Here is a 26,395-nt window from a genome sequence, read left to right as displayed (position 1 = left end):
ATGCAATGGATTGAGTGCTGTGCCCCTGCCTGGGATGCAGTGCTTGGCACAGCCTTTATTTAGTGTGGAAAAGCCATAGGTTTATTAAAAACAGGTGGGAGACCCAACCCCATAATCACCCAAGGGCTGCAGGTGCTGGGTGTAGAGAGAAGCATCCCCACAATTTGGGATCCCACGTCCCCCTATCCCCATCAGCACTGGCAGCGCTCCCGGGGCTCCCTCCCTGCCAAGGGCTGGCAGCGACTCTGGCTGGGGATGAGCCTGATGCCATCACATCCCTGGTGTGGGGCAAGGATCCCCCGGCCCAGTGCCTGCTGGATACCTCCAGCCAGCGTCTGGAAGGCCAACTCCACGTTAAGGTTGCTGAGGGCTGAGGTCTCCACAAAGGCCATGCCCAGAGTGGTGGCGAGGTGTCCAGCTTCCTCTGCTGACACGGCTCGTTCAGCCACCAGGTCACATTTGTGTCCCACCAGGACAAAGGCAGGCAGCTGGTCCCCCGCAGCCTGGTGATACCACTCAGGAACGTGCTCAAAAGACTCCCGGTTGGTGAGGTCAAACACCAGCAGCACCCCCGCCGCACTCCGATAGAAGGACCTGGTGATGGATCTGTGCATACCCAGCAGGTTTTCAAAGGATATTGGGAAGCTCTAACACTGACAACCCTAGGATGGGGCTTGGGAGATTTTTAGTTGACAGGTCGGACCTCAGGAGTGGAAAAGGGAGACCTCTCTTGGCCATTTACATCACCGTTTTCTGTTCAGCATCCCTCTCCCCAGACTGGGGGGCTCTAGAGGAGACCTTTGGGGTTTTCAGGGACTCTGTGGTACTGTTTATCCCCGCACTAGCCCCAGATGCAGTGGGGATGGGGCAGCACTGGACAGAAATATGGCACCACCAGAGCCAACCTTGGGGTCCCCAAAAGGTTCCCAGGGATGGGGAGGGCCTGGGAGCCCAGCTCCAGCCACAGCACTTTGGTCTTCAGCCCTTCGTGCCCCATTTGAACCTGTCTCACACTCCCAGGTGCTCCTGGCTTCAGCCTGATGCAATCAGGAAAGAAACCACCCAGCCCCAGCCCGCCAGCACTCAGGAACGAGCACCCGGCCCTGCTCCCTTGACTGCTCCCCTGAACAGCTCCAGTATCACTGCAAGCTCAGCACAAGGTGTCACTGGCCCCTAGGTATCACCATCCCAGCGAGCCATTGCTGCCTGTCCCTGCACACCCAGCTGGGGATTTACGAACACGCCAGGATGGGAGGATGACGCGGTGCGGTGCTGGGGCCCGCACACCCACCTCACCTGAACCGCTCCTGGCCGGCCGTGTCCCAGAGCTGCAGCTTGGCCTTGCCGATGGGTGGCACCAGGATAGTCCGGCTGTAGAACTCGACGCCGACGGTGGGGCTGGGGGTGGCTGCCCCACCAGGACCCCCACCTGGCCCGTCAGTGAAGCAGCGCAGCAGTGAGGACTTGCCCACAGCTGTGTCCCCCAGCACGATGACACGGAACTGCAAGTGTCCCTCGGGGTCAGGATCCTGGGGGGAATCTGTCACTGTCTCCATGGCTGAGCTGACCAGATCCCGACCACTGCGTTCCTGCTGTGCTAGCAGCGACAGGACAGGTCTCCACCCTTGTCCCCACCCCACCGGAGGACAGGGCCGGCTCTGGCCCCGCAGTCACCCGGGCAGACAAACAAACAGTTTGGGAGGGAGCAGCTGCTAGCGCCGTCCTCATCCTTCCCAGTAACACTGAGGAAAATTTAAGTGTTCTTCCCAGGTGTACATCCAAAAAAGGGTTAGGAGCTGCTGCATAGCTCTTTTAACTACTCAAGAAAATCACTGAATTCATTTACTTGCCTTTTCAATTCTGTTTTTAAAACTATTTTTGTCCATTTACCTGTTTCCCAACCACCAAACTCCAAAACACAAACCCTAGCAACAGCCCAGCATTTCAAACTTCAGCAACACAGGTTCAGCTCTAATCACACTGGCATTTAGTCTTCATTTGCTGTCACCAGAATGTTGTTTAGTGTTGCCACATGCCAGCTCCGCATGTCTACCTCTACTAGCAGCCCCTCACGTCTCTGCTGCCTGGCTTTGGTGACAACAGGGACAGTCAGGCAGTGAGTGCAGAGACTCACTGGTGTCCCCCAGAAGCCAAGATCCTGGGAGAAGTGGGATATGCTCCACAGGGAGGGGCTCTCAAGACCTGCAGGTAGGAGACTTAGAACTGAGTCAGAGGCACCAGCTCAATATTCCAGGACAAAAATTTACCTCAGGCTGAGGGATTTTGCCACAGCCCAGCAATCCAGGGACAGAAATAAAGAGTGGCTCCAACTCAAGAGGCTGTGGCTACCCACAACCCATTTTTCTCCATGGTGAGAAAACAGGCAACCACAGTCACCAAGGCTCCAGCTCCGGGTGTTGGAACATCCCAAGGTTGCAAGGAGCTGCTTTAGCACCCCCATGAAGGCCCAGGTGTTTCTGCATTCCAGGGACCCCTGCCAAGGGCTGTGGGGCATACCCCACTGGCAGGTGCTGCAGCAAGCACAGGAACTCGCTTCTGAGCACTGGTGAACTCCACTGGAAGGGGATGCTCAGCCTCCATGGGTCAGAGCCAGCCCAGCCTCATCCTATCCCAATGCAACTCAAACACAGGAGACACCACAAGGATTTGAAATAATTGCATTTATTCAAACACTTATCACACACACAGAATATTCCAAGTTGGAAGGGACCCACGTGGATCACTGAGTCCAGCTCTTAAGTGAATGACCCATACAGGGATCAAACACACCAACTAGGCATTACTGGCTCCCTGCTCTAATCAAGTATTTAATATCCAGACCCTCTCCTGAGAAAACTCCATGGAACAGACTGTTCTTCCATGTGGAGCATCTGAACGGGAGCTTCAGCAACACCTGGAGCCAAACCAGTTCCATCTCCCTCCACTGCAGGTAAGTGGAGCCCAGAAGCAGCTGGTCCCACTTGGTGGAGCTCATAGCTCAGGAAGGAGCCAGGATCTGGCTCTGCAGAGCTCCCACTTCTGGAGGAGAGGACTGGGAAAGAACAGTTTGGAACTGCAGCACCAAGTCCCTCAGGGATGGTTCAGCCTCTGCTTAGACCTGAAAAAAGAGATAAAAAAGAATCCAGCTGAGTGATGAGCAGTCAGGCTCTGTGCTGTGTCAGATTCCATCCACATACCAGAACTCCTGGATGTCCCCTCCCTGCCCTGTGGTTTTGGGTAGCTCATGCCTGGCCTCAGCCCCATATCCGCAGGACTCATCCAACAGTCTCCAGACTTGGGAATCATCATGGACCAGGCTGCACTGACACTGATCTCACCCACACCCTGCACTGCAGATCACAACTCTTTGCCAATTAAAAGCCTCTGAAACAAGGTTGATCATTCCCACCTGCATAGTCCAGGTGAAAAACTGGCCACTTCCAGCACAGTCAGCTTGAACTGTCCCTTGTCCTCCAGACCCCACTCCAGATCATACAATCCCAGAATGGTTTGGGTTAGAAGGCACCTTAAAAGCTCACCCCATTCCACACCCTGCCATGGGCAGGGATACCGTCCACCAGACCAGGGTGGCCTAAGCCCCATCCAACCTGGCCCTGGATGGTTGCAACCACAGCTTCTCTGGGTAACCAGGGCCTCATCACCCTCACAGCCAAGAATATCCTCCCAGTACCTAGTTTACACTTACTGCCCAACCCAACACCGGAGTTCCCCAGAGGACACTCACATGTTCCACACACTGCAGCTTTCCCACAACTCAGGTCCTATGGGAAGCTGAAGCCCTTGGGACAGGGCTCACAGGTTTTCACCTTTTTCCACAGAGTTATTGCTGAAAAGACAGCAGCCAGAGTTTAGTGCCTGAAGCCAATGGGTCACTGTAAATCTATAGCTCAGATATTCCCGGACAAATTCCAACCCCCCAACCCTCATGGCACGTCTGCGCCCTGTGCCCAACGTTTATCCCGTCTCCTGACTAGGAGTTTCCTTCCCAACAAATTCCCAAAATAGTGAGGCTGGTGCAGCCTGTCTTCCTAGTGGCCCCTCTCTGCACAGGACACACCTGCAGAGAGCCCAAGACCAGCATGAATGTTACTCTTCCTCCTTTTTCGACCACAAGATCGGTATTCAGATCTGATGGGAAAGGGATTTGGAGGGATGGGCTGTGGAGATCCAGCAAGGGTACTACCCTCTCACCTGGGTTTATCCATCAGATGGGTGAGCTCTGGAACACCCAGGACCCCTGGAAGACATCACAACATACCCCCAGTATCAGCAGTGGGCTGCAGACTTTTGTGGACATACCTTTGACTCATTCCACCCCGGAACCCCAACCAAGGAACAGCCTAATTCCCAAAAATGTATTGGAGGGGTGAGTGACAGTCACAGGCAGAAGAGGCCCAGCAGTCAAAGACCTTCCCATTGCTCTGGCATGTTGTTGGAGACCTGCAGCTACTGTGTGGACCCACAGGTCTTGGATAAACATGCAAGTAAACACAGAGTTTATCTGGTAAAGCCTGTGATAGAGTGATTGACTGGCTCTGGTATCAGGGTTGACTCCCAGTTCTGCTTCCAGCGAGCCCCAGAGAGAAATTGCCCTTATTTCACCCATACATGATCTGGATGGGGCAAGAACTAAGGGAGTTTGCAGGGCCCAGCCCCAAGGACAAGCCCTATGGAGGATGCATAGCCTCGGAACAGCACGTGCTGGCACTGCCCAATAGCAGAGGGGCAGGAAACGCTGCTGGCTCCTACTCTGGGTCCAGGGAGGCCACAAAACCAACCAATTCTCAGCCTCTCAACGGAGGACTCCAGAACCTGGGTCAGCCATCTCACCTGCCCAAAGCTGAGGCCGTCACCAGCCATCCCATGCCCCAGGACCACCTTCTACACCAGGAGGCTGCTGGGGAAGAAGAGTGTCTTGAGCTTTAAGTAAATTGCAAGAGAAGTAAGTTAAAACAAACTACAGCATGCCGGGATATAACCCTTCCCCCCCCGTGCATCAATCTGGACCCCAGGGGCAGGGATTTGGGGCAGCCGCCTACTTCCAGCACCAGTAACACCCCCTTAGCCCATGGCGGGCCATGTACTTTCCCGAAATGTTGCCGGACAGTTACTAGGGCTCCAACTGAGCGGCGACCGTCGAGGAAAATCTCTTTGCTCTCGGCTCCTTTTTGACTGCATCTACCACAGCACCGACAGACGCAGCTTCGATAGGGCCGGGCGGGTCCGGGGGGCTCTTCCGCCCGCGGCCGTCTGTCCCGGGACAGGGCATTAGCTCAGCCTCGGGGGTCCCTCACTTACCCGGGGCCGGGCCCGGCCTGAGGAGGAGGGCGGGGGCAAGGCCGCGCTGCCCTTCGCAGCCTTCGAAGCGCGGCCGCCGGACGCGATGCTCACAGGGCGCCGATGCGGCGGAGCCGAGGGGCAGGAGGGCCCCAGCGACGAAGGATGGCGGCGGATGGTCCCCGACGGTCGCCGTAAGGCCTCCCCAGCTCGCCGCCATGGCCGAAAGAGACGGAAACTGCTCCGCGGCCATCTTTTATAGTGCGATAGAGCGGGCTCCGATTGGCTGCTGGTGCCGGGCCCTCGCGCAGAGGCTTCTGGGAGTTGTAGGTCGCGCTGCCTACAGTCCCAGCCATCGTTCCTGCCTGTCCCGCTTCCGGCGTCCCACTCACCCCATCCCGAAGGATGAACGAGACTCCCGAACAGCCTGCTGTAGTGCCAGCTGTTCCTGCTCATGGCAGCGGGTGGAATGAGATCCGTTTTCAGCCCTCTCCCAACCCAAACTATTTCATGATCCCATGATTCACAACTCCCACTAGCACTGGGAGCAGCTGCACAACCCCACGCCACCTAAATGACTCCCCAGTCCGGGTGGGACAAGTACAGTTTCTCTCTCCTTCTCCATGCAAAGTCCACACCAGGAGTTGCTCTTTGAAAAGCTGAAAACAGCAGCTGCATTTCCCCTACTCCTTCCTCCCTTTTGGAACGGGGGGGGGGGGGGGGGGGGGGGGGGGGTGCGGGGGGTGGGGGGAACAACACTCCACCCTCGGAGAATAGAAGAAAAGGATCTTGGAAACAGAAGTCTCTTTGCCAACACAATACCTCTGTAAGGCTCCTGGCTCATGATTCATAAACTGTGGAAAGGATTTAAAATGGCAGCACCTGTCAATGGGCTGGAAGGGAGTGCTGGAACAGCTGCTGGTGCTGATGCTGAAGGCACAGCCATAGTGGGAAATCAGGTGGAAAAGCCTGAGACTGCTTCCTGTCCAAGTCCTGGAGAAAGGGCAAAAAGGATGGTCATGTTTTAATCTGTTCTGAGCAAATGGACAGATGAAAAATTTCCCAGTGTTCAGTAATGGCCTTTTGAGCTGGTAATTCCCTCCAAACACATCAGATCAGCAACAAAATAAACCTTCAGCCATTTAAGGTTAAGTCTGGGAATGAGCCCCAAACTTTGTGTGGCCAAATCCTCCACAAGACAGCCCTTGCCAAAGCTGTCAGGGACAAGGTACAAGCAGCTGCTCCCATTCTCTTCCTTCATGGATCTCACAGCTGCTCCGCCAAGTCACAAGGCAATCCCTGGAGTCTCCTTGGCACAGCCACTGATACAACATGAGCCTAAAAATCATGTCAAATCCTAGGGCAGAGTAAAGCCTGGGAGATTACTGTAGGAAGAAACATCTACCTTCCCCAAAAATTCAAACCTTGGCAAACATTGCTTGGGAAGAGACTCTTCCAAATGCTGAACTGGGAGAATCCCCAAAGAGCAGCAATGAAAAGCACTGGATGCCTAGCAGACCTCAGCCTGCCATGACAAGATGGATGGAGATCCAAGAGGGGCAGAGAAAATCCCACTGCATGTCCACGGTCAGCGAAGCCCTGATGAAACCTCCTGAGAATCTCTCACCAGCCTCTTCCACAGCACAGGACAGGGAGCACATGCTGGAAGAGGCTGCAGTTCCCACCACCTGACAGATGGGAGCAGACAATGCACAGGGATGTGAAAACTATCAGTAAGGAAAAGCAGGTGTGCATTAGTGAGCCAGGTGGATTGTTGTGCCTATGGCTTCCTGGGACACATCAAGGGGCCAAAGCAAGTCTTGGCCATGGTCAGCTCTCAATCTCTACCAACTGTGTTACCCACCATTGCTTTTCCCCTGGAAATTTTACAGCAGAGGCAGCATGATCTTTGAATGGTAGAATCATGCGACATCCTGATTTGGAAAGGACCCACGTGGATCATCAAATCCAACAGAACTGCACAGAACACCCCAAGAATCCCACCATGTGGCAGGGAAAAATGAGTGTGTGCTGAGCAGGATCCCAAACACCTTCTTAAAAAACTGACTGCACTTGGAAAAAACATTTTGACTTGAAATAATTACTAAGGAAGAAAAAAAAAGAGATATTTTCTGAAAAAATGCTCTAACCAGCAAAAAAAGGAAAGTGAGCTCTGTCAGTGACATTTCCCAAAGCAGCTCTATCAGTTCCTGATACTGCATTTCAAATTCATACCCCATCCTGCCACTGAATTAGTTTGATGGTTAAGCAAATCCCAAGTTAAATCCAGAAATGGGTGTATCCAGTATGCTTTACAAGATCACTGGGAGCAAGGCTGGAAGGTAAAAATTTCTCTCGGATCTTGTTTAGCAAAAGCTGAAGATTAACAAGCCAGTAAAGATACCCAGTACAGGAAGATTAGAGTCAAATATTTATCTCTGTTCCTCAAAAGGGATTTAGAGAAATTCCTAAGGGTGTTGTGTATGTCTCAGTGTGTGGGATATGAACCTGTCTCCAGAAACTGATCCAAGTAACAGGAATTTTCTCTAGTCAGACTCACATGGGAAAAAAAAAAAAAAAATCACTATCAGCCCCTTTCAGCCCTCTTATCGTTTGCTAAAGAAATGCTTCCAGACTCCTCATCCCTTTGGAAGAGGGTCAGGATCACCAATAGGCCACCCCAATGTGTATTGTCAAGCTTTTAATTAAACACAGGCTAATGGCAAGAGGCCCCTTCCAAAGAGCTCAGCCTTTGGAAATCCCCACTCTGTGCCTTAAAACACCCATGTCCCTCCAGCTCTGCCGAACATTCCCAGTCTGTGTAACTCAAATGGGAGTCAGAGTCCCTACAATTTCACCTAAATTGGATGATCGCATCTTCATCAAATAATACAATAAGAATATTTGAGTTGTTTTTAGAATTGCTATAAACCCTGCCTGCTGAAGGGCAGAGTGCTTCTTGATCTCTGTTGCTGATATGGATGCAATTTTCAGGAATTACATCATCCCAGGGAGCTGTGATATCACCTGCCTTGAACTTCTTGCCTTTAGCACATAGAGATAAAAGCAGAATTTACCTTACTACATGGAGTCCTTGTCTTTCATCCTGTGTAACACTAAATGGTAATTAATATGGGTTTTTCCTGTAGCCATCCAGGAGAAACAAAATCCCACACTCTATTTAACTGGGATTCCAAAAGGCAAACTTTACAAATCCCAGGAGGTGGCTGTTTTGTAGCTCCATCTAAAAGTCTCTCCTGTGCTTCAGACACAGCAATAATGGCCGGGAGCTGAAAATGAACATTAAGATGAGTAAGTGATATTAAAAAAAAAACAAAACAAAAAACAACAAACAATGCAGAGATTTAACAGCTCCACACAATCTTGGCTGACATTCTCCCAAATAACCCTAAAAGCCTGGCTCATACTTCCAGGGAATGAGGCCCAGAGCCTCACATCAACCTCTCTCGTGAAACAAAAGCTGGAGCTATTTCAAGCTCTGCAGCACCAGTAAACAGGAGTCAGCAGCTCATCTCTGCTGGCTTCTGCACTCCCAAATTATTCCTCACAAGGGTCTGTCCATGCCCAGCTCTCCCAGGAATTAGGGGTTAGGATGGGTTGGATTAATATTTACAATTTTTCCTTCCACCACGAAACAAAAGCAGAGCACAAAAGGATTTTCCCACAGGGCTGCTGTCTGTTCCCTGATAACCTGGTCCTCTCTCCTCTAGAGACAGACTTGTACAGAGGTAGTTTATCCAGGCATTAGGGAATACTCCACAGACAGCAATGCTGGGCAGATGAGAACAGTTGAATAAATTTATATTGATAAGTAAATGTGGCTTCACCCCCTGGAGCAAACTGGGATGGCCACATTGTAAAAGCCAAAATTCATGGGGGTAGGAAAAGACAACTCCAAAATAGAAGAAGAGCAGGCACACAGGGCAGCACAGTAACAGAATGACCTAGGAGGTGTTTTAAATGCCCTTCTTTACATCACTTCTGCAATGCCACTCTGCTGAACTTCCCAAGAAGAGGGGGTGTCTTGAGCTGAGCGGCCACATCAGAGGATATAAAGCTCTGCTCTCTGCCACTTCTGCTGCTTCTGAAACTCCTGGCATGCACAAGGAACATTCCTTTCCTTACATTCAGAGCAGCTGAAGGTGAGACAGCAGCACAGTCAGGGGTACAGCACGAGGAAAATTACAGCAGATGAGAACGCAGGAGTCCAGCAGTCCCCTAGCTCACTTGTTAGGAATAACCCAACTCCAGTCACATCACCATTCCCCTCACATCCCACTTCCAGTTGATAAAAAAGACCACAGACTGACAAATAGGTCATAATTATGGACACAAACAAAGGTGTAGTAGAAGTAGCTTTATCAAAGTATTTAAATTTTGTGGCAAATCTCTGTATCAACATGGGCAGGGAGGCAACGAAATGCTCTGCAGTAGCAATTTCAGTTACCAAACTATTCCTTGGATAGACATTTATTACAGGTAGTTTCTCTGTTCCTATTTCTCCAAGAGTTTAAGGCACAAAAGCCTGAAAAAGGGCTTATAACAGGTATATAAGTGCTATTATTTTCACTTTCACCTCTAATGCAACATATCAGCTTAAATATATTGCTTGTCCATCCAACTTATACAACATCCAGGAGAAAACCGCTCTCCAGGTTAACAACCATTTGTTGCACAATATATCAATGCAATTGTTCTGACCTATTTTTTCTGTCAGATCTTCAGTTTCACTCTGACTGGACAGTGGAAGACACTACAAAAGCTCAACATCTCAAAGAGACCATCAAGGTGTGTCCACAGTAAAAAACAATAAATGCATGATACACAGAATAATATTTAAATATGGTTGCTGGAAAAAGTGTTTTAAACTGCTGGTTCATGGGGAATTATTTCCTCAAACACAGGTAGAGAAGCAGGCCAGGTGTGCAAGATATCTCCAGGTAAAAGCTTTATAACACTCCTTTCTGTCTTTGCTCTCCAAAGTGCTCTTTGGGTTGATTGCTTAAGAATATCAAACTTGCAAGCTCAAGATCACAGCTTAAGTTAACCACAACATAAGTTTTCATCCCATGCTCAAGTTACAGCAACCTTACCCAGTCACTGGAAAGATTTTGAGACATTTTAGCGGTGTCCAACAATGATCGTTTTTGAAATAACACATTCATGAGCGTTGGGTCAAATGACTTAAGACAGCTGAATGGGCAGCAAAGCAGAAAGATGGGCAGGAACCAAAATGCAAAGGGTAATTTTACTTAAAAGACCAACTTTTTTATTGTACGATGGAGTAGAGTCTTTCTCCTGTGCCATCTTGTTGAAAGTTTATAAATTACAATTCTCAGTAAGTATGAAGAGTTCATTTCAAGACAAAAGGAATAAAACTGTTGCAGTTCTAATTTTCACCACGAATAAAGGTTACCGTGATGCTCCTACAATACTTATTCTCTACAGGAAAGGCCACAGTCCTCCTGTACTCTGAGTACCTGACCTGGGTGGGGAAAGGACCACCCCACACAACTGCAGGATCCAGGGGCAGCATAACAGTCCGGAGCGCACTGGGAGGATGTCTCACAGACACAATGCCTCAGCAACGAGGCTATAACACGGCTGGGATCTCTGATGAGACAGTGTCCAAAGGCTGCCAATGACAGTCCATCAAGGCATCGTAGAGCTCTTCACTCTGTTCCATAAACTGCTTGTTTGCTTCGTGAACATCTAACTGAGGTGTGGGATCTATGCGAGGAAAGACAGACAAGTAGGTCACACATCAAAGGTGTTCAGAAAAAACCCACCCTGTAAACAAGTTGGTATATTAAAACAAACATGGGGGGAGTTTCAATATTTCCAGGGCAGGTGTCAGAGGATAGTGCCAGACTCTGTTCAGTGGTGCCCACTGACAGGACAAGGAGCAACCACCTCAATATGAAGAAGAAGTTATTTTCATGGAGGGTGTCAGAGCACTGGAGCAGCTGCCCAGGGAGGGTGTGAAGTCTCCCTCTCTGGAGACATTCCAAACCTACCTAGATGTGTTCCTGTGTCCCATACTCCAGGTAAGCCTGCATTAGCAGGGAATTGGACTGAATGATCTCCAGAGGTCCTTCCAACCCCAAGTATCTGTGATTCTGTGAGTCACCAAACATTCCCAGCACTTGCCCAGTCACAAACCTGACCAGATCAGTCCTACTCAATCTCTCTGCAATGAGATAAGGAATAACTACATCCAAACATGTCCCTTTTCACAACAGTGATTGCCCCACAGGACAGCCAGTGGAGGGAACACCCACCTGCACCTCACAGCCCAGTGCAGCCACCTGCACTGCCAGAAGGGGCTTGCCCTGATGGAAAGGGTAGAAGCAGAGGCAGAGGCACCCATTCCCTTCTGCTCCCTCCACTGTGAGGTCACAAATGATGGATGGACAGATGGATGGGAGCATCCTGTGCTGCTGCAAGCAGTCACCAGAACTCATCTGCCAAAGCCTCCAGCAGCTCAAGCTGGAGCTACAGCTGGAGTCACAGTTAGGAATGAAGGGAGTGTCAGTGGCACCACAGCATCATGGTGAGCATAGCCCTATTTTACATGTGGAAGAAATGTTTGGAAAGCATTTTGGAGCTGGACAACAAGTGTGCAGGTCCAATCCTGCTGCTCTGAATGCACAGTGATGGACTCCCCAAACCCCTGTAGGGTGTAAAGCTCACCTAACAACACCAGCAACCCAAAGCTCAGGTTATCAGAGTAGCACAATCACAAAGGTCAGTGAATGACTCTCAAAACAAAGCTGAATGAATGGAAAGACTCTAAAACACATCAGGAATAAAATGTTTTTAAACATGCAACTTCCCTGTGAGGAAGGTGAGGCCCTGGCACAGGCTGCCCAGGGAAGCTGTGGTTGCCCCATTTCTTCAAGTGTCCAAGGCCAGGTTTGGAGTGACCTGGTGAAGTGGAAGGTGTCCCTGCCCATGGTAGTGGGTGGATAAAGATGGGTTTGGAAGTTCCTTCCCACCCAAACCATTCCAGGATTCTATGTTTGGTTTTAGCTACTTCATGTTGTAACACATTACAGGAGAAGAGATTTAAGGAAAAGGAATGATACAGTGACAATACATGAATTGAGTTTCCTACAAAGGTAGGAATCTTTCATTTAATCAACCAGAAAAAGAAATATCCAGAGATATCCCAATCCTAGTCCTGGTATGTTTGGTTCAGCAAAAGGAAAGCTCTCCTAGAATGCTTTTAAGAGCCATTAACAGCTTCCACACACATCATTACTCATACCTGTGGATCCTGTAGATCTGTTACTATGTAATTTTTTTTTTTTTTTTTTTTTTTAGGACTAGAGTAAGATATAGTGCATAGTGCGTATTGCACTTAAGACAGAAATCTGAAATGGCTGGCATGAAATGATAGTTTCTTGCATCAATAAGTGAAAGCTACTTGTACAGGTATCTAAAACCCCAATCTGGTTTAGTGACCCATTTCAAGCAACAACTGCTTGAAATATTTTTTCAGTGTGGTGACTAATATTATTCCCTTTGACTTGTAAACTAAAAGCACAATGAAGTATTCTGGGCTCTAAATGTCAAGATTTTACAGAAAGACAGAACATCTACTTTTTTCTTGGTAGCATATCAGAAAAAAAAAAAAAACCTAGTAAAAAAGGATAAAAATTTCAGTACTACAGAAGATTAAAATCTCAGTGCTGGGGAAGTCAAACATGTTCAGTCCTCACCAGGTTCAGACTAGGAGCAGCAACAGTAAAACCAGGATGCAACTGTTCTAGGCAATAGTGACCCACACATTTTCTCAGATTTACTCGAAGATAAAGGTATATCATAAATTGAAATTAGGGCCAAATTGAGAAAGTCTATCTCCAAGCAGTGCAGAACATACAGACAACTTCAATACAGAATTTGAGAAATATACCTTCCAATGCATCCTCACCAACTTCTTCATATGTCTGCAAGGAAAAACAAACCCCTTAGGACAGTGGATAATTATCTTTTCTTTTGCAAACATCGCTTGTTGATTAGTACTGTCAGAGACTGACTTTTATACAGGAGTTATTACAACAGAATCCTTCACACATAAGCCTCTGTTCCATTCCTAACACTCCATGGGCAAGATCCTACACTAAACCTCTAACAGAGGCAGTTCTTGAAATTCCATGGTTGAAGTGGGGTGACTGTTCTGATGTGTTCTATCCTTTATAACAAAGTTTATGAAGGATCCCAAACGGACTCTGAGCACTGCCTGTACCAAGAGAACTCTTCTACCATCACAACTGTACTAAGAGACCCTTTGTGTCCTCCAGACATTTTTTTACCTCGGCAATATACTCTCCATAAAGCAACAGGAAACACCAGGGGCTAAACACTAAATAGTAGCTATATTAAGACCTCATTATGAAGAGGTATATACTAAGATCTCTTGGTGTGTTCAGTTTGGAGCAGAGCAGACTGAGGGCAGAGCTCATTAGGGTCTGCAGCTCCTCCCGAGGGACAGCTCCGATCTCTGCTTTCCATGATCTCCATGACCAGGGACAGGACCTGAGGGAACGGCTGGAGCTGTGTCAGGAGAGGGTCAGGCTGGATATCAGGAAAAGATTCTTCCCCTAGAGGGAGCTTGGGCACTGAACAGGCTCCCCAGGGAATGCTCATGGTTGCAAGGCTGCCTCAGCTCCAGGAGCTCTCAGGCACAGGGTGGGATTGTTGGGGTGTCCTGGGCAGGGCCAGGAGCTGGACTCTATTCCTGTGGGTCCCTTCCAGCTCAGGACATTCAGTGATTCTCAGAGCTGAAGATGACATGTTCCCATCCCACCATACCTGCATGGTGCTCTGCGTGTAGCCATACTGGGGGTAGCTGTAGCTGTAACTGCCCGTGTTTTGGTCGTACCCCCACTGAGCGTAGTAGTTGTGATACTGTTGGTAATACTGGTTGTAATTATAGTTGTACATCTGATTGTACTCCATTGGTTTCACACGATTGCTTCAAAAAATAAAACAGGATAAAAATAGCAATAAACCGTTTTTTAAAATAGCAATAAAATAGAGCAGAACAAGTATGAAAAAAGTAGTGAAATAGCTTAAGATACAATGTGGTAAAGAGACAAGGCTTAGTCTAACAAGCAAATTTCTATCTTTAAAATATATTCATTATTTACTGCAGCAATATTTATTATTTGCATACATTTGCATAAAGAAAGAAGTGGTTTAAATTTAATACCCTTTCCTGTACTCATATTCCTCTTCATTAATAAACATTACTTTCATTCTTTATGAGCTAATTGAGTATCACTTCCTGGCTCCGGGAAGAGAAGAGTTCAGGACTATGAGGTTCAGTTTAGAACAATCCTGAACCACAGTCCAGATACTGGAGTCCCTTCTTCCATCTGGTAAAGAGGATGAACTTAAATGATCTGCAGCTTTCTGAGAGAAAATACTGAGTCTTGCTTTACGTGAAGAGTTAAAGACTTAAAGCCTGGCAAAAAACCTTGAGTTTTCTTTTGTAAAATGGAAAAAGCTCTCCCTTCTGCCACTGTCAAAGAGAAACCTAAGCAAGGACTTGTCTCCTTTCTCTCTGAACCAGGTGGTCTTCAATGCACAGACTGGAAAAAAGTTAATGAAATAAGAACTACCAGTAATCAAAAAATAAATACTCTGAAAACTGACTAAAATTCCTATTCCTTGCCACTTCAGGAAGTGGCAGCATTCAAAAGAACACCATTCCACCTAACTATCAAGATTTGAAATAATGAGATGACAAATATTGTTTAGAAATGAAAATATGGCACACATAAAGCTATTTTTACTAATGATGAAATTAGTGAGAAGCAGGAAGAAGGAAACATCAATCTTCTCACCATGATGCACCCATTTTTTCTGCTTTTCTCTTCCTTTTCCCCCCCAAGACTTATGAGGTCACTGAAAATCTAAGTATTATTCAAATAGGGAGCAATTACTATGATTCGTATTACCCTAGTGCTACGAGCCCCAAGTCAGACCAGGATCTCATTGTATCAGGTTCTGAACAAACACAGAAAAAAAAGTTAATCCTTGCCCCAAAAGTCTTATATGTAGTAGATATCATAACAGAATTAGCAAGGTAGTTGAGCTTTGCTATCCAGACATCATTAGGAAGATTTAAACAACTTCAATATAGTGCAAAGGAACATACATTTTAAATACAATCATATTTAACTACAGTGTGTGCGCATGTGTAGGGATTTAACAATGTATACAATTCAAAACAGTGTAAAATGCTTAGTATTGAGCTAATGTTATAATTTCTTTGAACTCCTGGGCATTCTGATACTCCCCATATTCATCGGTATTCTTTCATTTTGTGATGGAGACATCCAGGACATGTATCCAAAGCACTAAAAGGCATTTAAAACCAGATGTGATTTTTCACATAAATGTCCAGCTGTTCTTCTACTCACGCTTTTGGTATAGCCACACTCAAGCGTACAGGTTTAGAGCCCAACCCCACAGCTCCCTGACACTCGGTCAGTGCTCTCTTCTGTTCCAGTTCATCCGTGAATTTCACAAACCCGTAACCTCTGCAGAGACACAGAAAAACTCACATGAAACCAACCCCAAAGAGCAATGCCATGTTATAAAAATTAGTTACAGTGAAGTTTGATTTGGTTTGGGAAACACAGTGAACAAAATTGTTCATTAGGGTTGTTGTTCCTGCTCTTGGGAGAGATGAAATTATTCTGCCTTCCAGCTGCTTTTCCAGAATGCCTGAAGCCACATGTCCAAGCTCTGGCAGTACTTTCAAGGGCTTGTCAAGGCAAAGTAGCTCTTGTGCCAGTGGATTCTGGGGAACTGGAAGTGAGCTGACACAAGCCATGTTGAAATGCGTGAACTGACACATGGTAAAGCCCCAGATCTCTGCTGGGAGGATACTGATATTCTCAAGAGCGCAGCTGGAACAGGGACAGTACATCCAGAACCCCTGGACTCTGCAACAAGCCTTCACTGTGATGTGTCAGAACTGCACGTCAGCCAGACAGAAAATTCCAACTCCCTCCAACCCCAACGGTCCTTTGCGTGGGATTTTGATGCTGTAGTGAGTCAGAAGCAATGCAACAGCATCCAAGAGGGCAGTGCCAGGATCCCATCATGGGATGGGCTGCCTAACGCAGCAGAAAGATCAAAGACTTAGGTGTGGGAGGGTAAGAGGAATCCATCTAAGCAAAGGAAGAAGTTTGGGAGGGAAGGGCTTGTCTACCTGGGGAAAGGAACGAGCCGTAAGCAAGGGTGTAAATTTACAGTGCATTATCTATTCTGTGGGAACTGCTAAGCACCAAGTAATGTGCTATTTTGAAAGCAGCATTACCTACTACTCATGGGAGGTCTCCAGTGGCAGGTATTTCAGAGCAGTTCATGCCCCAGAAAATGTAGTACCTTGCACAGCAAGCTCCACACACAACAAGTCCAAATATCTTATTTATATATATATATACAGGTATGTTTCTACATACAAACTAGATTATTAAACACAAGCAAAACTCTACACAGACCCACATTCATTTAACTTGCCCTCTGCCAAAGGATTATGGCAAATTAATCCAGTGCAAGTCAACTTCTAAGTCAGTTTAAGGTGTACACACACAAACGCAACTAAGTTTCTAAGTGCCAAAAGACTCCAGCAGATTTTCAGATGGGACCAGGAGTGTGAAAGAGAAAATGGGAAGACTGGCAGTTCCAAAATAGACACAAATAGAGATGGATGCAGTGTACAGGAATAGATACTGGGTGCTGCAAGGGAGACAGTGATTCTTCCAAGTCTTCCAGACACTGATTCTTCCAACTCTTCCAGACATTTAGCTGTTCCACACCAATGGCTAAACCATTGGTGAGGAAAGAAATAATTTCTTCCTGGCCAGGACCTCCCTACAGACCTTCTGTCCTGCCCTGAAGTTTGGAAAAGCCCCAGCACCTGTACCCTCAGCAGAAAGCAGAGAAGTAGGCACAACACCACAGCACCACGCTCCAAGCTCCTCTCCTGTCTGGACAAGAGGTGCTGGGAGGAGGCCTTCCTGATCCACTAGCCTTGGCTAGAAGGGCCAGGGCTTCACTGGGCATGTCCACAAGCCCTAAGCTCCTCTCTCACATCACACTGACACCTGCAGATGCCTCAGCTTTCAGCAATTGCACAAGTCCCAACAAAGCCCCTGGCACCAACACTCTGGCACTGCCAGGGGAGACAGCTTTGCTCTTCCCAGAAACAGGACTCTTAAGTCCCTGCTCCTTCCCCACTTCCCAAGCTACCACAGATTCCCTTTCCTTGAGGTCTGCACATATGCACAGTTCCCAAAACCCAGCTAATAGTCCAACCTGCAGCACGAACACCTGTTCTACAGACAGAGACTGAAGCAGGTGCAGCACAACAGGAACTGTGGGGTTTACACTGAGAAGGAGCAGAAGGCACGCAGAGCCCAATCGAGCAGTGTCAGTCCCAGGGGAGGTGGCAATGACAGCATGAGGACCCAACAGCCAGAGAGACTGAGTAGCACTGCAAGAAGTTCAAGATGCACATGAAGAGGAACTTCATGACAGGGGAGGAGTGCAGCTCTGGAACAGGCTGCCCAGATAGATTGAGTTAACACCATCCTGGGAGGTTTTCCAGGCTACACCATTCATGGATGATATGATCTAGTGTTGGCTACAGTCCTGTTAGGAGCTGGACCAGAGACCTCCAGAGATTCCTTCAAACCAACCTGTCTAAGAGTAAGATATAGCCATAGCCTATATCTTATCCCAACATTCTCACAGGTGTTATATTAGAAAATTGTGCTTCACTGAAGCCATGCTCTGCTTTGAAAACAAGGATGCTCACCAACTGCTCCTTCCTCTGGAAAATACAGCTTAATTTCATGCTATTTAGAAAATGTTTTAATTACATTAAGAAATCCAACTTTTTGATACCTGTTTTTGGCAAGACATTTTCAGGAAAGACAAACAAGGCAGCTATTGAGAACCCGACAGTGAATCACAGCTTTGTGTGCCCTACCCTGTTTGAAAGAAAACCTGCACAGCTCTCACAGGAATATACATTCAATAACCTAAAGTTTATAAAGCACAATTCCATCCAAGAGTCCAGGAAGAGAGTGTTTCAAGATTACTTAAGATATTTTTTAGCATTTTAAGAAGTGCAATAACACACAAAGGGCCTCACCTGACAGAGTGACAATACCCATAGTGACTATCAAAACTCAAGCAAACTGCAAATGGCCAAACCCACTATATTTTAAGATTACTAAAATCTAAGCCAAAATAAATTTTTCCCCCTTGCTGCATTCTATCTTCTCTATTGCCATATGTGAAGTAAAAAAAAAAAAAAAAAAAAGTGAATAAAAGACAACTTACTTGGATACTCCTGCCTGGTCCAAAACAACTTTTCCACCTCTACATGATGGATAAACTTTAACAAAAAATTCATATAACATCCCATCATCCACCTCAGGAGTCAGGTCTCCCACAAAAAGGGAATATTCTGGACTAAAGAAATCAAAAGAAAACGTCTTAAATACAATCAAAAAAAAATTAAAAAAAAAGGACATGCTGAGTGACAGTTACCATTTAGCCTAAATATTTGAACTCAGAGAAGAGTGATAGTAAAAGACCATTTAATGGAGACGTTAAAGTGCCACCAGTTAAGCTGCTTAACTAAAATTTTGATTGACACTGCTTCTTCAAGTTAATTCAAGCACACAACCAACCAACTTAATACTGCTTTTTATTTAAAGATTATTTCAATGCTTATTACTCAGGATACCTCTGATTTCTAAAATGGTAAGAAAAAATAACTCATTTATAGATATGCTATTTCCAATACATAGACCTCAAATTATAATACACAGATCTTAAATTATCATATATGAATTAGATACTTTGATGCTACAAAGTTTAAATACCTTAAAGGACACTGGATAAATCTGCTGTGCCACACACAGGGCAAAGCACAAAACTGGCAGTCTAAGTTCTCTTCCCTCTACTAAAGACTGGCAGTGATGAACTTTGGGTGTACATATTTTGAATAATTTTTGCAAGGCAATTAATAGAGAGACATTAAGCAGGCAAAATTAATATTTAAATATTGAGCACTTACCTGTTATCAGGCTGCTTTCCATATGTTGCATAATTCAATTTAAATCGCTTCGCCTGAAACAAGGCAAAAATGAATCCATACATTCAAATGTTGTCATGTGAATTCAAGCAATTAGGGAAAAAATACAATAAGCTGATTTAATACAACTTAATGCTGACACATGTTCAATGCTTTCAGACCAGTCAGTTAAGGTAACAAGCACATTTTTATTTAGCATCAGTACAGATATAATAATGAAAATCAAAATGTGAACAGAGGTAGTAATAACAAATGTTAAATTTCTTCCAATTTTAAGGTCTTAAAATGAAATGACAGTACCACTACTGGACTTTTGTGATTTAACACAAACACTAGCATACCAGAATCCAACACACTGGAAAATGGAATCAACCTGAGTCTGGAAGTGTGGCTAAATACTTGGCTCTAGACATTTAGTAAGATTCAAAATTAAAAGGTTCTGAAATAACTACATTGGACACTGCAGCCCTCTTTAAATTTTGCATCTGAATTTCTTTTTGAAACAAGTTTCCCAGCAACCCAGATTTGTGCCCTCTGGCACATCTAGAACTCTCTGTCCCCAGCCTACCATACTTTTAGCAACTTTTACCCAACTTATATCTCAGTTTAGACCAAGATCTAAGGAGACCAAGATCTTTGAATCAGCTCTTCGAGATCATGGGCTAATCTCAGGATCAGGATTTCAGATCCTAAAATCAGGATTTCTGATCACAATCAGAAATGCCCTAGAGATCACAGTACTTGTTCAGTACAGTGAAGAGCCTAGTGTATTCCTGGACCTTGTATGATGGATTTCCTTCCCTCAAAAACAGGTAAATAATTCTTGGGAAACAGAGCACAGACTTAACTCTAGGCTATAATCCTGTTACTACACAACTTTCTGTGGATCATTTACAAGCTAACATAAAATTCAGATTCCACTTTGAAGCACTTAGATCTCTTTTTTTTTTTTTTTTTTTTTTTTTTTTTTTTTTCTTTTTTTTGGATCTCACTCTTCACTGCAATATTCTGGCTTTAAAATCAACAAGACACCTGAGAGTACTTCCACTCAGATGGGAACTGGGAACACCAATGCTTGGAAAAGAGAGACAGCGCCAGCACCATGGCTGTCTGTTATTCCTTTGACTGATTCAGTATTTAAAAATAAATAAAAGCATGACCCATACTCAAGTTTTCTGTAAACAAAATTCTCTAAATGCAAAGGATGAGCTGGGCAGTTGCCTGCTGAGTGCACTGATCTGGGCTGCTTTGGATTTCTGCCTGACATCTGTAATTCTCTCCATGTGTTGTGCAAATCATCCCTCCACACAGCACTGTGTTTTGAACAAAACTGTGAAGCAAGATGGGTATTCCCAACACCAAACTTCCATTATTATCTTACTCCTTGCAAGAGCTGCTCTTTGTCTCTCCAGTGACTATAGAAGGCATCCAGGATGATCAGCTTGCCTTAATCATGAGCAAACACGTGAAACAGATATCTCCAGGCCTCTCATCAACTCCTTTTAATGGGGTACGTCACCCTGTCAGGAACGTTGACTAAATAGCTCAATCTGAACTTCCCAGTCTCCTACTCCGGGTATTAACTACTCTGAAATAGGAACCCATTTACCTTGTATATCACACCGTAACTGAGGTGATTCTAGAGCTGCTTTATGAATCAGTCACCCCAGCTAATGCAGCTAACTCCTGTGGGTATAACAGACAGCTGTGTCAGCCGTCTCATTTTAATCTACCACATATTTGAGTCAACATCCTAAAATTAGCCTCTCTGCCTATTCCTCCTCTTCTCCCTAACTACCCAGCTTTTATGTAGAGGAGATGTTAGTTATGCATTGCAATTATTCAATACTCTGTCTTGTTCTCCACTGTAAAGAGGTTTGAGTAACTTCTGTTTGCTAAGGGCCAAGAACAATGCAAGATTAATAGTCATGTTTCTCTTGCCAATCAATGTTACTCAAAAGACCGTGTGAACTTGCAAGTTCATCCTGTACACATGTAACAACACACACAGCTAAATTCTCAGGTTGCCTCATCCCTGAAAGTGTTCAAAGCCTGGTTGGATGGGGCTTGGAGCAATTTGGTCTAGTAGAAGGTGTCCCTACCCGTGGTAGGAGATGAAATATGATAAGCTTTAAGGTCCCTTCCAACCCAAACCACTCTGTGGCTCCATGACTGTACAAAAGGAGAGAGGATGGAAGAATTGTGGCAGACATATACTATACTCAGTCTAATTTCTTCCTTGTTCTTCTCAGGTTTCTGATTAGTCCAACTTTGGTAACAGCAGCAATGGTCAGATATAAAAAACATCACACCCCACAACACTTGTACACCTGAATTTTATCTAGACAGTCACAAAGAAATCAGTGGTTTTTCTCAACAATTTTCTGAGCAAGAACATTAACAGTTTTATAGTCATAACTTCAGTTCTAAAGCAAAGAAGAATCCCAGTTTGCTAACTATTGAATTTATCTGTAATCATTAAAAATACACATTCTACACTATCTGTTCCTTCCAAGTTTTGGTTCTAAACTGGCTGATCCCATTTACTCACCGGTGTAGCACCAGGAAGTGGTTTTCCATTGATTTTGTGTAAACATTTCTCTGCAGTAGCTAGATCTGCAAATTCTACAAAGCAATAGCCTGCTGGAATTCTGAACACATAACACAGAAGAGAAGAGACAAAAGTTATAAACTTAAAACACATTTGATGAGGAAAGCTGTATTTTAGATAACTGGTAGGAAATTTGCTATAGTTGCAATACATAGAACAGTTTCTTTTTAAAGAAATATAAATATAAATAAAGAAATAAAGAAATATAAATATTAGCTACCAAAGAGAAGCTGGATCTCAAGGGATAGCCCCTACTTACCATAAGTCAGGTCAACATAAGCACACAGAAAATGGTTTAGCTTACAGTTTACTTCCTACTTTCACTGACCATCAATTTGCCCGCCCAAGTTTAAACTACTGAAAACTGAAATTACAACACTTAAAAGAATAATGGATAAGAATGAAACTACTTTATTCTGCATATATCACTCATTTTATTTCAAATGAAGTCAGACTTCCCACCTCTGTTAGCATCACATAGCTGCACTACAGACTAGTGACCAAAGCCTGGGGAGGTGTAATTCCCAGAGAGACGGAATGAGATACATACATCGCTCTGACTGAGTGCTGGAGCACTGCAGGATGAGGACCAAACCTTGTTTGTTGAGGGAAGGCTGAAGAGCCAGCAGTGCCCTCTCCATTGCTCTCATCAATATTCCCATATTGGTGGCAGCAATGGTGAGAAACTCAAAGGGAAAATTCACTCGGATATGGAAGGACCACAGCAATGCTTCAGTCCAAATCCACTCGGAGAACAAACAGAAACAGTTACCCTGTCAACCTGTTTCGAATGATTTTTACACTCAGTACAAGCTCTCCCATGGTGGCAAAGGCTCTTGAAACAAAGTTTTCATCCATATAGGGCTCCAGCTATAAAAGCAAAAAAAGAAAGAAAGTTAGATCAGAGCATCTACAAAAAAGAGAATATGTGTCAATATCCCTCTAAGCAGTTAAAACATTATTGAGAAGGATTTTACCCTTACACTTCAAAAAGAAGACTCATTTAAGAGGGTCGATGCCACTCAAAACCAGCAGGCATGCATGAACCAGGCTCAACAGTCTGCAAAGTGGAACCCAAGAGACAGCATGAATTTCAGAGAACAGGGAGCTTCACAGAAGGACAAAAGCCACTCAGAAACATACAGCAACAAACTGAGCATTCGCTACAGGGAGCAGGGGAGAAGGTGGCAGGCTCCTTCTCCAGGTGCAAGCGAAGGCTGGGCCAACGTTGTGGATACACAGGTGTGGCACGACCCCAGGTGGCACGTGGCAGGTGACACTACCCCGTGGACCTGCGGTAGGGGTCTGCAGAGCTTTGTCTGCCTCGCACAACCCCGGAGATACCAGGGCAGCACTTGGGGGAAGCCCTGGAATCGCGTCCCACAGCAGCTCTACGCTTCATCCTGCCCATGGTAGCACTGACCGTGTTCATGTCACAGAGAAGGACCGCACTGTGCAGGTAAGGGTGCATGTGAACATGCTGGAGAGCAGGTGTCTGCGTGGTGTAAGGGACTGACAAGTAGGAGATGGTGCTGGAATTTGGATCAAATATACTATGAAGAGCCTGGGTGAACAGGGCACCTCTGTGTATAACAGAAACTGGAGGAGGGAACTAGCCAAAATGAAAATGGGGAGCAGTGTGTGCGACAGGTAACATGGAGCTGAAAAATGTATGTATAAAATATATATAGCTCCATGTATTTACCTGTGTAAGACAGGTGGCTCACAGTAACCTACAGCCCTCAAGTATTTGTTTGTCTGTCAGGTTCCAGGTGGCTCCACCACTTGTGTGTGTGACAGATTGTGCAGTATGTGAAAGTAGGTGACCATACTGCACTTGCACGTGTAAAAGGCAGCAGATGCCCTGTGGAGGTGAGTGTGAAGCGGAACTGACTTGTCCCAGGAGCAGAAGCAGCACCACCCTGCACAGACGCGCCACGCAGGGTGATCCTGGCTGTGTGTGTGTACAGGAAAGCTGTATTTGTAAAGACAACCAGTTGCTTGGATATGTCTGTACGGCTCAAAGAGCCATGGCCTGCTTGTGAGAGTAGTGATGAAAAAGAAGATAGGCTTTATGGTAGAGAGGTGACAGAAAACCCTCTGTGTGTGGAAAAGGGAGAACAGACTCCACGGAGTAAAGGCAGTAGAGGACACCTTGATAATGTGGCAAACTGAGTGTGCCGAGTGTGTGTGTGGGAGAGAAGTACCCAGTGGGATTCTCAGGGATGTGCTGGGCTGTGTGTACACACACACGTGAGAGATGAGGAACACTACATGCAAGCAGGACTGTGCTGGTGTGAGCTGCAAGAAAGGGGCTGAAGGAAGATGTGCGTCCAAGAAACAGGTGGTGGGGAAGTTGTGACACGTATACGCATAGTGGAGTGCGGCGCACAGGTGTGTACAAATGTGTGACAGACAGCAAAGACACTATAGGCAGCAGTGGGACCACATGTGTGTGTCACAGTGTACCACACTGGCAGCAATGCAGGCACCACAACACACTGAGCACACACACACATGCAGTGTGGCTGGGTGGCAGGGCACTACAACATGCTGGGGTGAGTACACGTGTGTGAAAGTGTGTGTTCAGCAGTGAGTGTGAAGGACACAAGGGCACAAGAGTGAGGGTGTGTGAAGGGCACACAAGGAACACTGTGGGCTGTGTATCACTGTCAGTGTGCCTACAGTGTGCACGGGAGTGGGCAGCAAGACACCCTTGGGTGAAGAAGCACCTGTGAGTGTGCTTCACACGGGTGCTCTTCCTGCCAGGTACACACAGAGGCAGGAATGAGGGACCTAGCAGGAAGTGTAAGTGCTTGCGAACGTGCGTGCACGTAGGACAGTCAAAATCCCTATGAGGGTGTAAGTGCACCCAAAGGTGTGCATATAGGGGGCAGGTTGTGAGGGATAATCTTGGAAAAGTGCATGCAAATGTGCCTCCAAGTGTGAGCACAATTAGCAGCACAACCACGAGTGTGTGTAAATTGCCTTGCACAATGTAAGCATGTAAATGCCTATAGCAGCTGAGCAGGTAAAACAGCAGATAAATCCTCAAAGCATGCAAGTGTACACGCTGTGAGTATGGGAGTAAGTGCCTCTTAAGAGTATGGAAGTGTGAGACTTTTTGGTGCCCATGCATGTGTCTGACCACCAGGGACACTGGTGTAAGTGTAGCTGTGACTTGGCTGCAGGCAGGCAATGAGGGTCACTCTGGGGTGTGTGTGTAACTGCTCACAGATGTGCCTGTCAGGCTGGGGTTTATGTCTGAGTGTGTGTGTCAGCCTGTGTGAGCATGTCAGCATGCACAGGAGTGTATGACGTGAATGTCACCTGGGGAGCTTAGGTGTATCTGAATGTGTAAGGGGCCCTGAGGCTGTGTCAGTGTGGGGGTGTCAGGGGTGTGAAGGGGTCAGTCAGTCAGGGAGAGGGTCAGCCGGTGTCAGATGGCAGTCACAGTGACGGTGTCAGAACTGTGAGGACGTCAGTCTGTCGGTTGTTGTGTGGGTGTCAGAGCGAGAGTGTCAGTCAGTCAGAGTAAGGCTGTCAGTTGTTGTAATGGTGTCAGACAGTCGGTGTGACGGTGCCAGAGTGAGGGCATCAATTGGTGTGAGAGTGTCAGTCAGTGCCAGAGTCAATGAGAGGGCGTCAGTCGGTCGGTGGGAGAGCGTCACTGTGCGGCTGCCGGTCAGTGACGGGATCAGACGGTCAGTGCCTCCCGCGCCCCGCCCCGGCCCGGCCGCGTACCGCCGTGGCCCCGCCGCCCCCCGCACACAGCCGCGCGGTCCCGGCCGGACACTCACGTCCCCCATCCACAGGCTGGCGGCCATGCTGCTCCCGCAGGCCCCGCGGCGGGTTCAGCGGGGCCGCGCTGTTCCACCTCCCGGCCCGGCCCGGCCCGGCCCGGCCCGGCCCGGCCCCGCCGCCGCCGCCGCCCCTCCTTCCGTCCCACCCCCGGTGCCCCGGTCCCTCGGTCCCTCCCCCGGTCCCTCCCGCCGCCGCCCGGGCCGGCCCCGCCGCCTCCTCCGCGGCCCCGGCGGGCGGAGAGAGCGGCGCCCCTGCCGCCGCAGCGCCCCCTGGCGTCAGGAGGAGCGACAGCCGCGGGAGGGAGCCGGGGGCAGCGGGCGGGGTTTGGGGCAACTTCAGGAGACTTTGGGGCAACTGTAGCTACCTGGAAGGCGACTGGAGTGAGGGGGGGAACGGTCTCTTCTAGAGTGAGAAGGGCAAGCAGTGAGAGGGCAAGAGGAAATGGCCTTAAGCTGAGACAGGAGATTCAGATATCAGGGAAAAAAAATCATAGAATATGCTGTGTTGGGAGGGGCACACCGGGATCATCG

The 26,395-nt window shown here is 47.0% G+C and overlaps 2 protein-coding genes and 4 non-coding genes across 8 annotated transcripts; all 6 read right to left on the bottom strand.

Annotated features, from left to right (window-relative positions):
* Positions 1–191: 191 nt before the first annotated feature.
* Positions 192–4,206, bottom strand: LOC128799690 (ras-related protein Rab-42-like). Its single transcript, XM_053964273.1, has 5 exons — positions 4,079–4,206; positions 3,746–3,847; positions 2,915–3,118; positions 1,297–1,502; positions 192–606 (listed from the first exon to the last, which is right to left on the bottom strand). The coding sequence occupies exons 3-5, from the start codon at positions 2,993–2,995 to the stop codon at positions 192–194; spliced, it is 702 nt and encodes a 233-aa protein (XP_053820248.1). The 5' UTR covers positions 2,996–3,118; positions 3,746–3,847; positions 4,079–4,206.
* Positions 3,247–3,317, bottom strand: LOC128799998 (small nucleolar RNA SNORD99). The gene has a single exon (XR_008434898.1). It is a non-coding gene; the product is annotated as a small nucleolar RNA SNORD99 (small nucleolar RNA).
* LOC128799991 (small nucleolar RNA SNORA61) lies at positions 4,058–4,174 on the bottom strand. The gene has a single exon (XR_008434892.1). It is a non-coding gene; the product is annotated as a small nucleolar RNA SNORA61 (small nucleolar RNA).
* Positions 4,207–4,374: 168 nt separating the features above from the next.
* LOC128800002 (small nucleolar RNA SNORA44) lies at positions 4,375–4,505 on the bottom strand. Its single transcript, XR_008434902.1, has one exon. It is a non-coding gene; the product is annotated as a small nucleolar RNA SNORA44 (small nucleolar RNA).
* Positions 4,506–5,097: 592 nt separating this feature from the next.
* LOC128800001 (small nucleolar RNA SNORA16B/SNORA16A family) lies at positions 5,098–5,240 on the bottom strand. Its single transcript, XR_008434901.1, has one exon. It is a non-coding gene; the product is annotated as a small nucleolar RNA SNORA16B/SNORA16A family (small nucleolar RNA).
* A 4,421-nt stretch (positions 5,241–9,661) lies between these two features.
* On the bottom strand, positions 9,662–25,975 carry TRNAU1AP (tRNA selenocysteine 1 associated protein 1). 3 transcript variants are annotated; one of them, XM_053964688.1, is made up of 10 exons: positions 25,862–25,952; positions 23,039–23,121; positions 22,834–22,931; positions 22,002–22,101; positions 19,433–19,485; positions 18,691–18,822; positions 15,753–15,872; positions 14,137–14,299; positions 13,238–13,271; positions 9,662–11,049 (listed from the first exon to the last, which is right to left on the bottom strand). In XM_053964688.1, the coding sequence occupies exons 3-10, from the start codon at positions 22,917–22,919 to the stop codon at positions 10,913–10,915; spliced, it is 825 nt and encodes a 274-aa protein (XP_053820663.1). In that variant the 5' UTR covers positions 22,920–22,931; positions 23,039–23,121; positions 25,862–25,952; the 3' UTR covers positions 9,662–10,912. The 3 variants fall into 3 exon arrangements, with proteins under 3 accessions (XP_053820663.1, XP_053820662.1, XP_053820661.1); XM_053964687.1 differs by having other exon boundaries at positions 23,045–23,121; XM_053964686.1 differs by lacking the exon at positions 23,039–23,121 and having other exon boundaries at positions 25,862–25,975.
* Between the last annotated feature and the right edge of the window lie 420 nt (positions 25,976–26,395).

This window comes from Vidua chalybeata, chromosome 25 (genome assembly GCF_026979565.1).
Source record: "Vidua chalybeata isolate OUT-0048 chromosome 25, bVidCha1 merged haplotype, whole genome shotgun sequence".
Taxonomy (NCBI): Eukaryota; Metazoa; Chordata; class Aves; order Passeriformes; family Viduidae; genus Vidua; species Vidua chalybeata.
The sequence above is the reverse complement of the archived record's forward strand: the minus strand, read 5'-3'. Positions and strand labels throughout refer to the sequence as shown.

Excerpts from the sequence above, each read along its gene's own strand:
- TRNAU1AP (XM_053964686.1), bottom strand. The coding sequence starts at position 25,888 with ATGGCCGCCAGCCTGTGGATGGGGGAC. Across the intron at positions 22,932-25,861 it reads CCAGCCTGTGGATGGGGGAC|CTGGAGCCCTATATGGATGA; the intron begins GTGAGTGTCCGG and ends TTGCTTTTATAG. Across the intron at positions 13,272-14,136 it reads ACACGCAGAGCACCATGCAG|ACATATGAAGAAGTTGGTGA; the intron begins GTATGGTGGGAT and ends TTTTCCTTGCAG.
- LOC128799690 (XM_053964273.1), bottom strand. The coding sequence starts at position 2,995 with ATGAGCTCCACCAAGTGGGACCAGCTGCTTCTGGGCTCCACTTACCTG. Across the intron at positions 1,503-2,914 it reads TGGAACTGGTTTGGCTCCAG|TTCCGTGTCATCGTGCTGGG; the intron begins GTGTTGCTGAAG and ends GGACACTTGCAG. Across the intron at positions 607-1,296 it reads GCCGGCCAGGAGCGGTTCAG|ATCCATCACCAGGTCCTTCT; the intron begins GTGAGGTGGGTG and ends GGGTATGCACAG.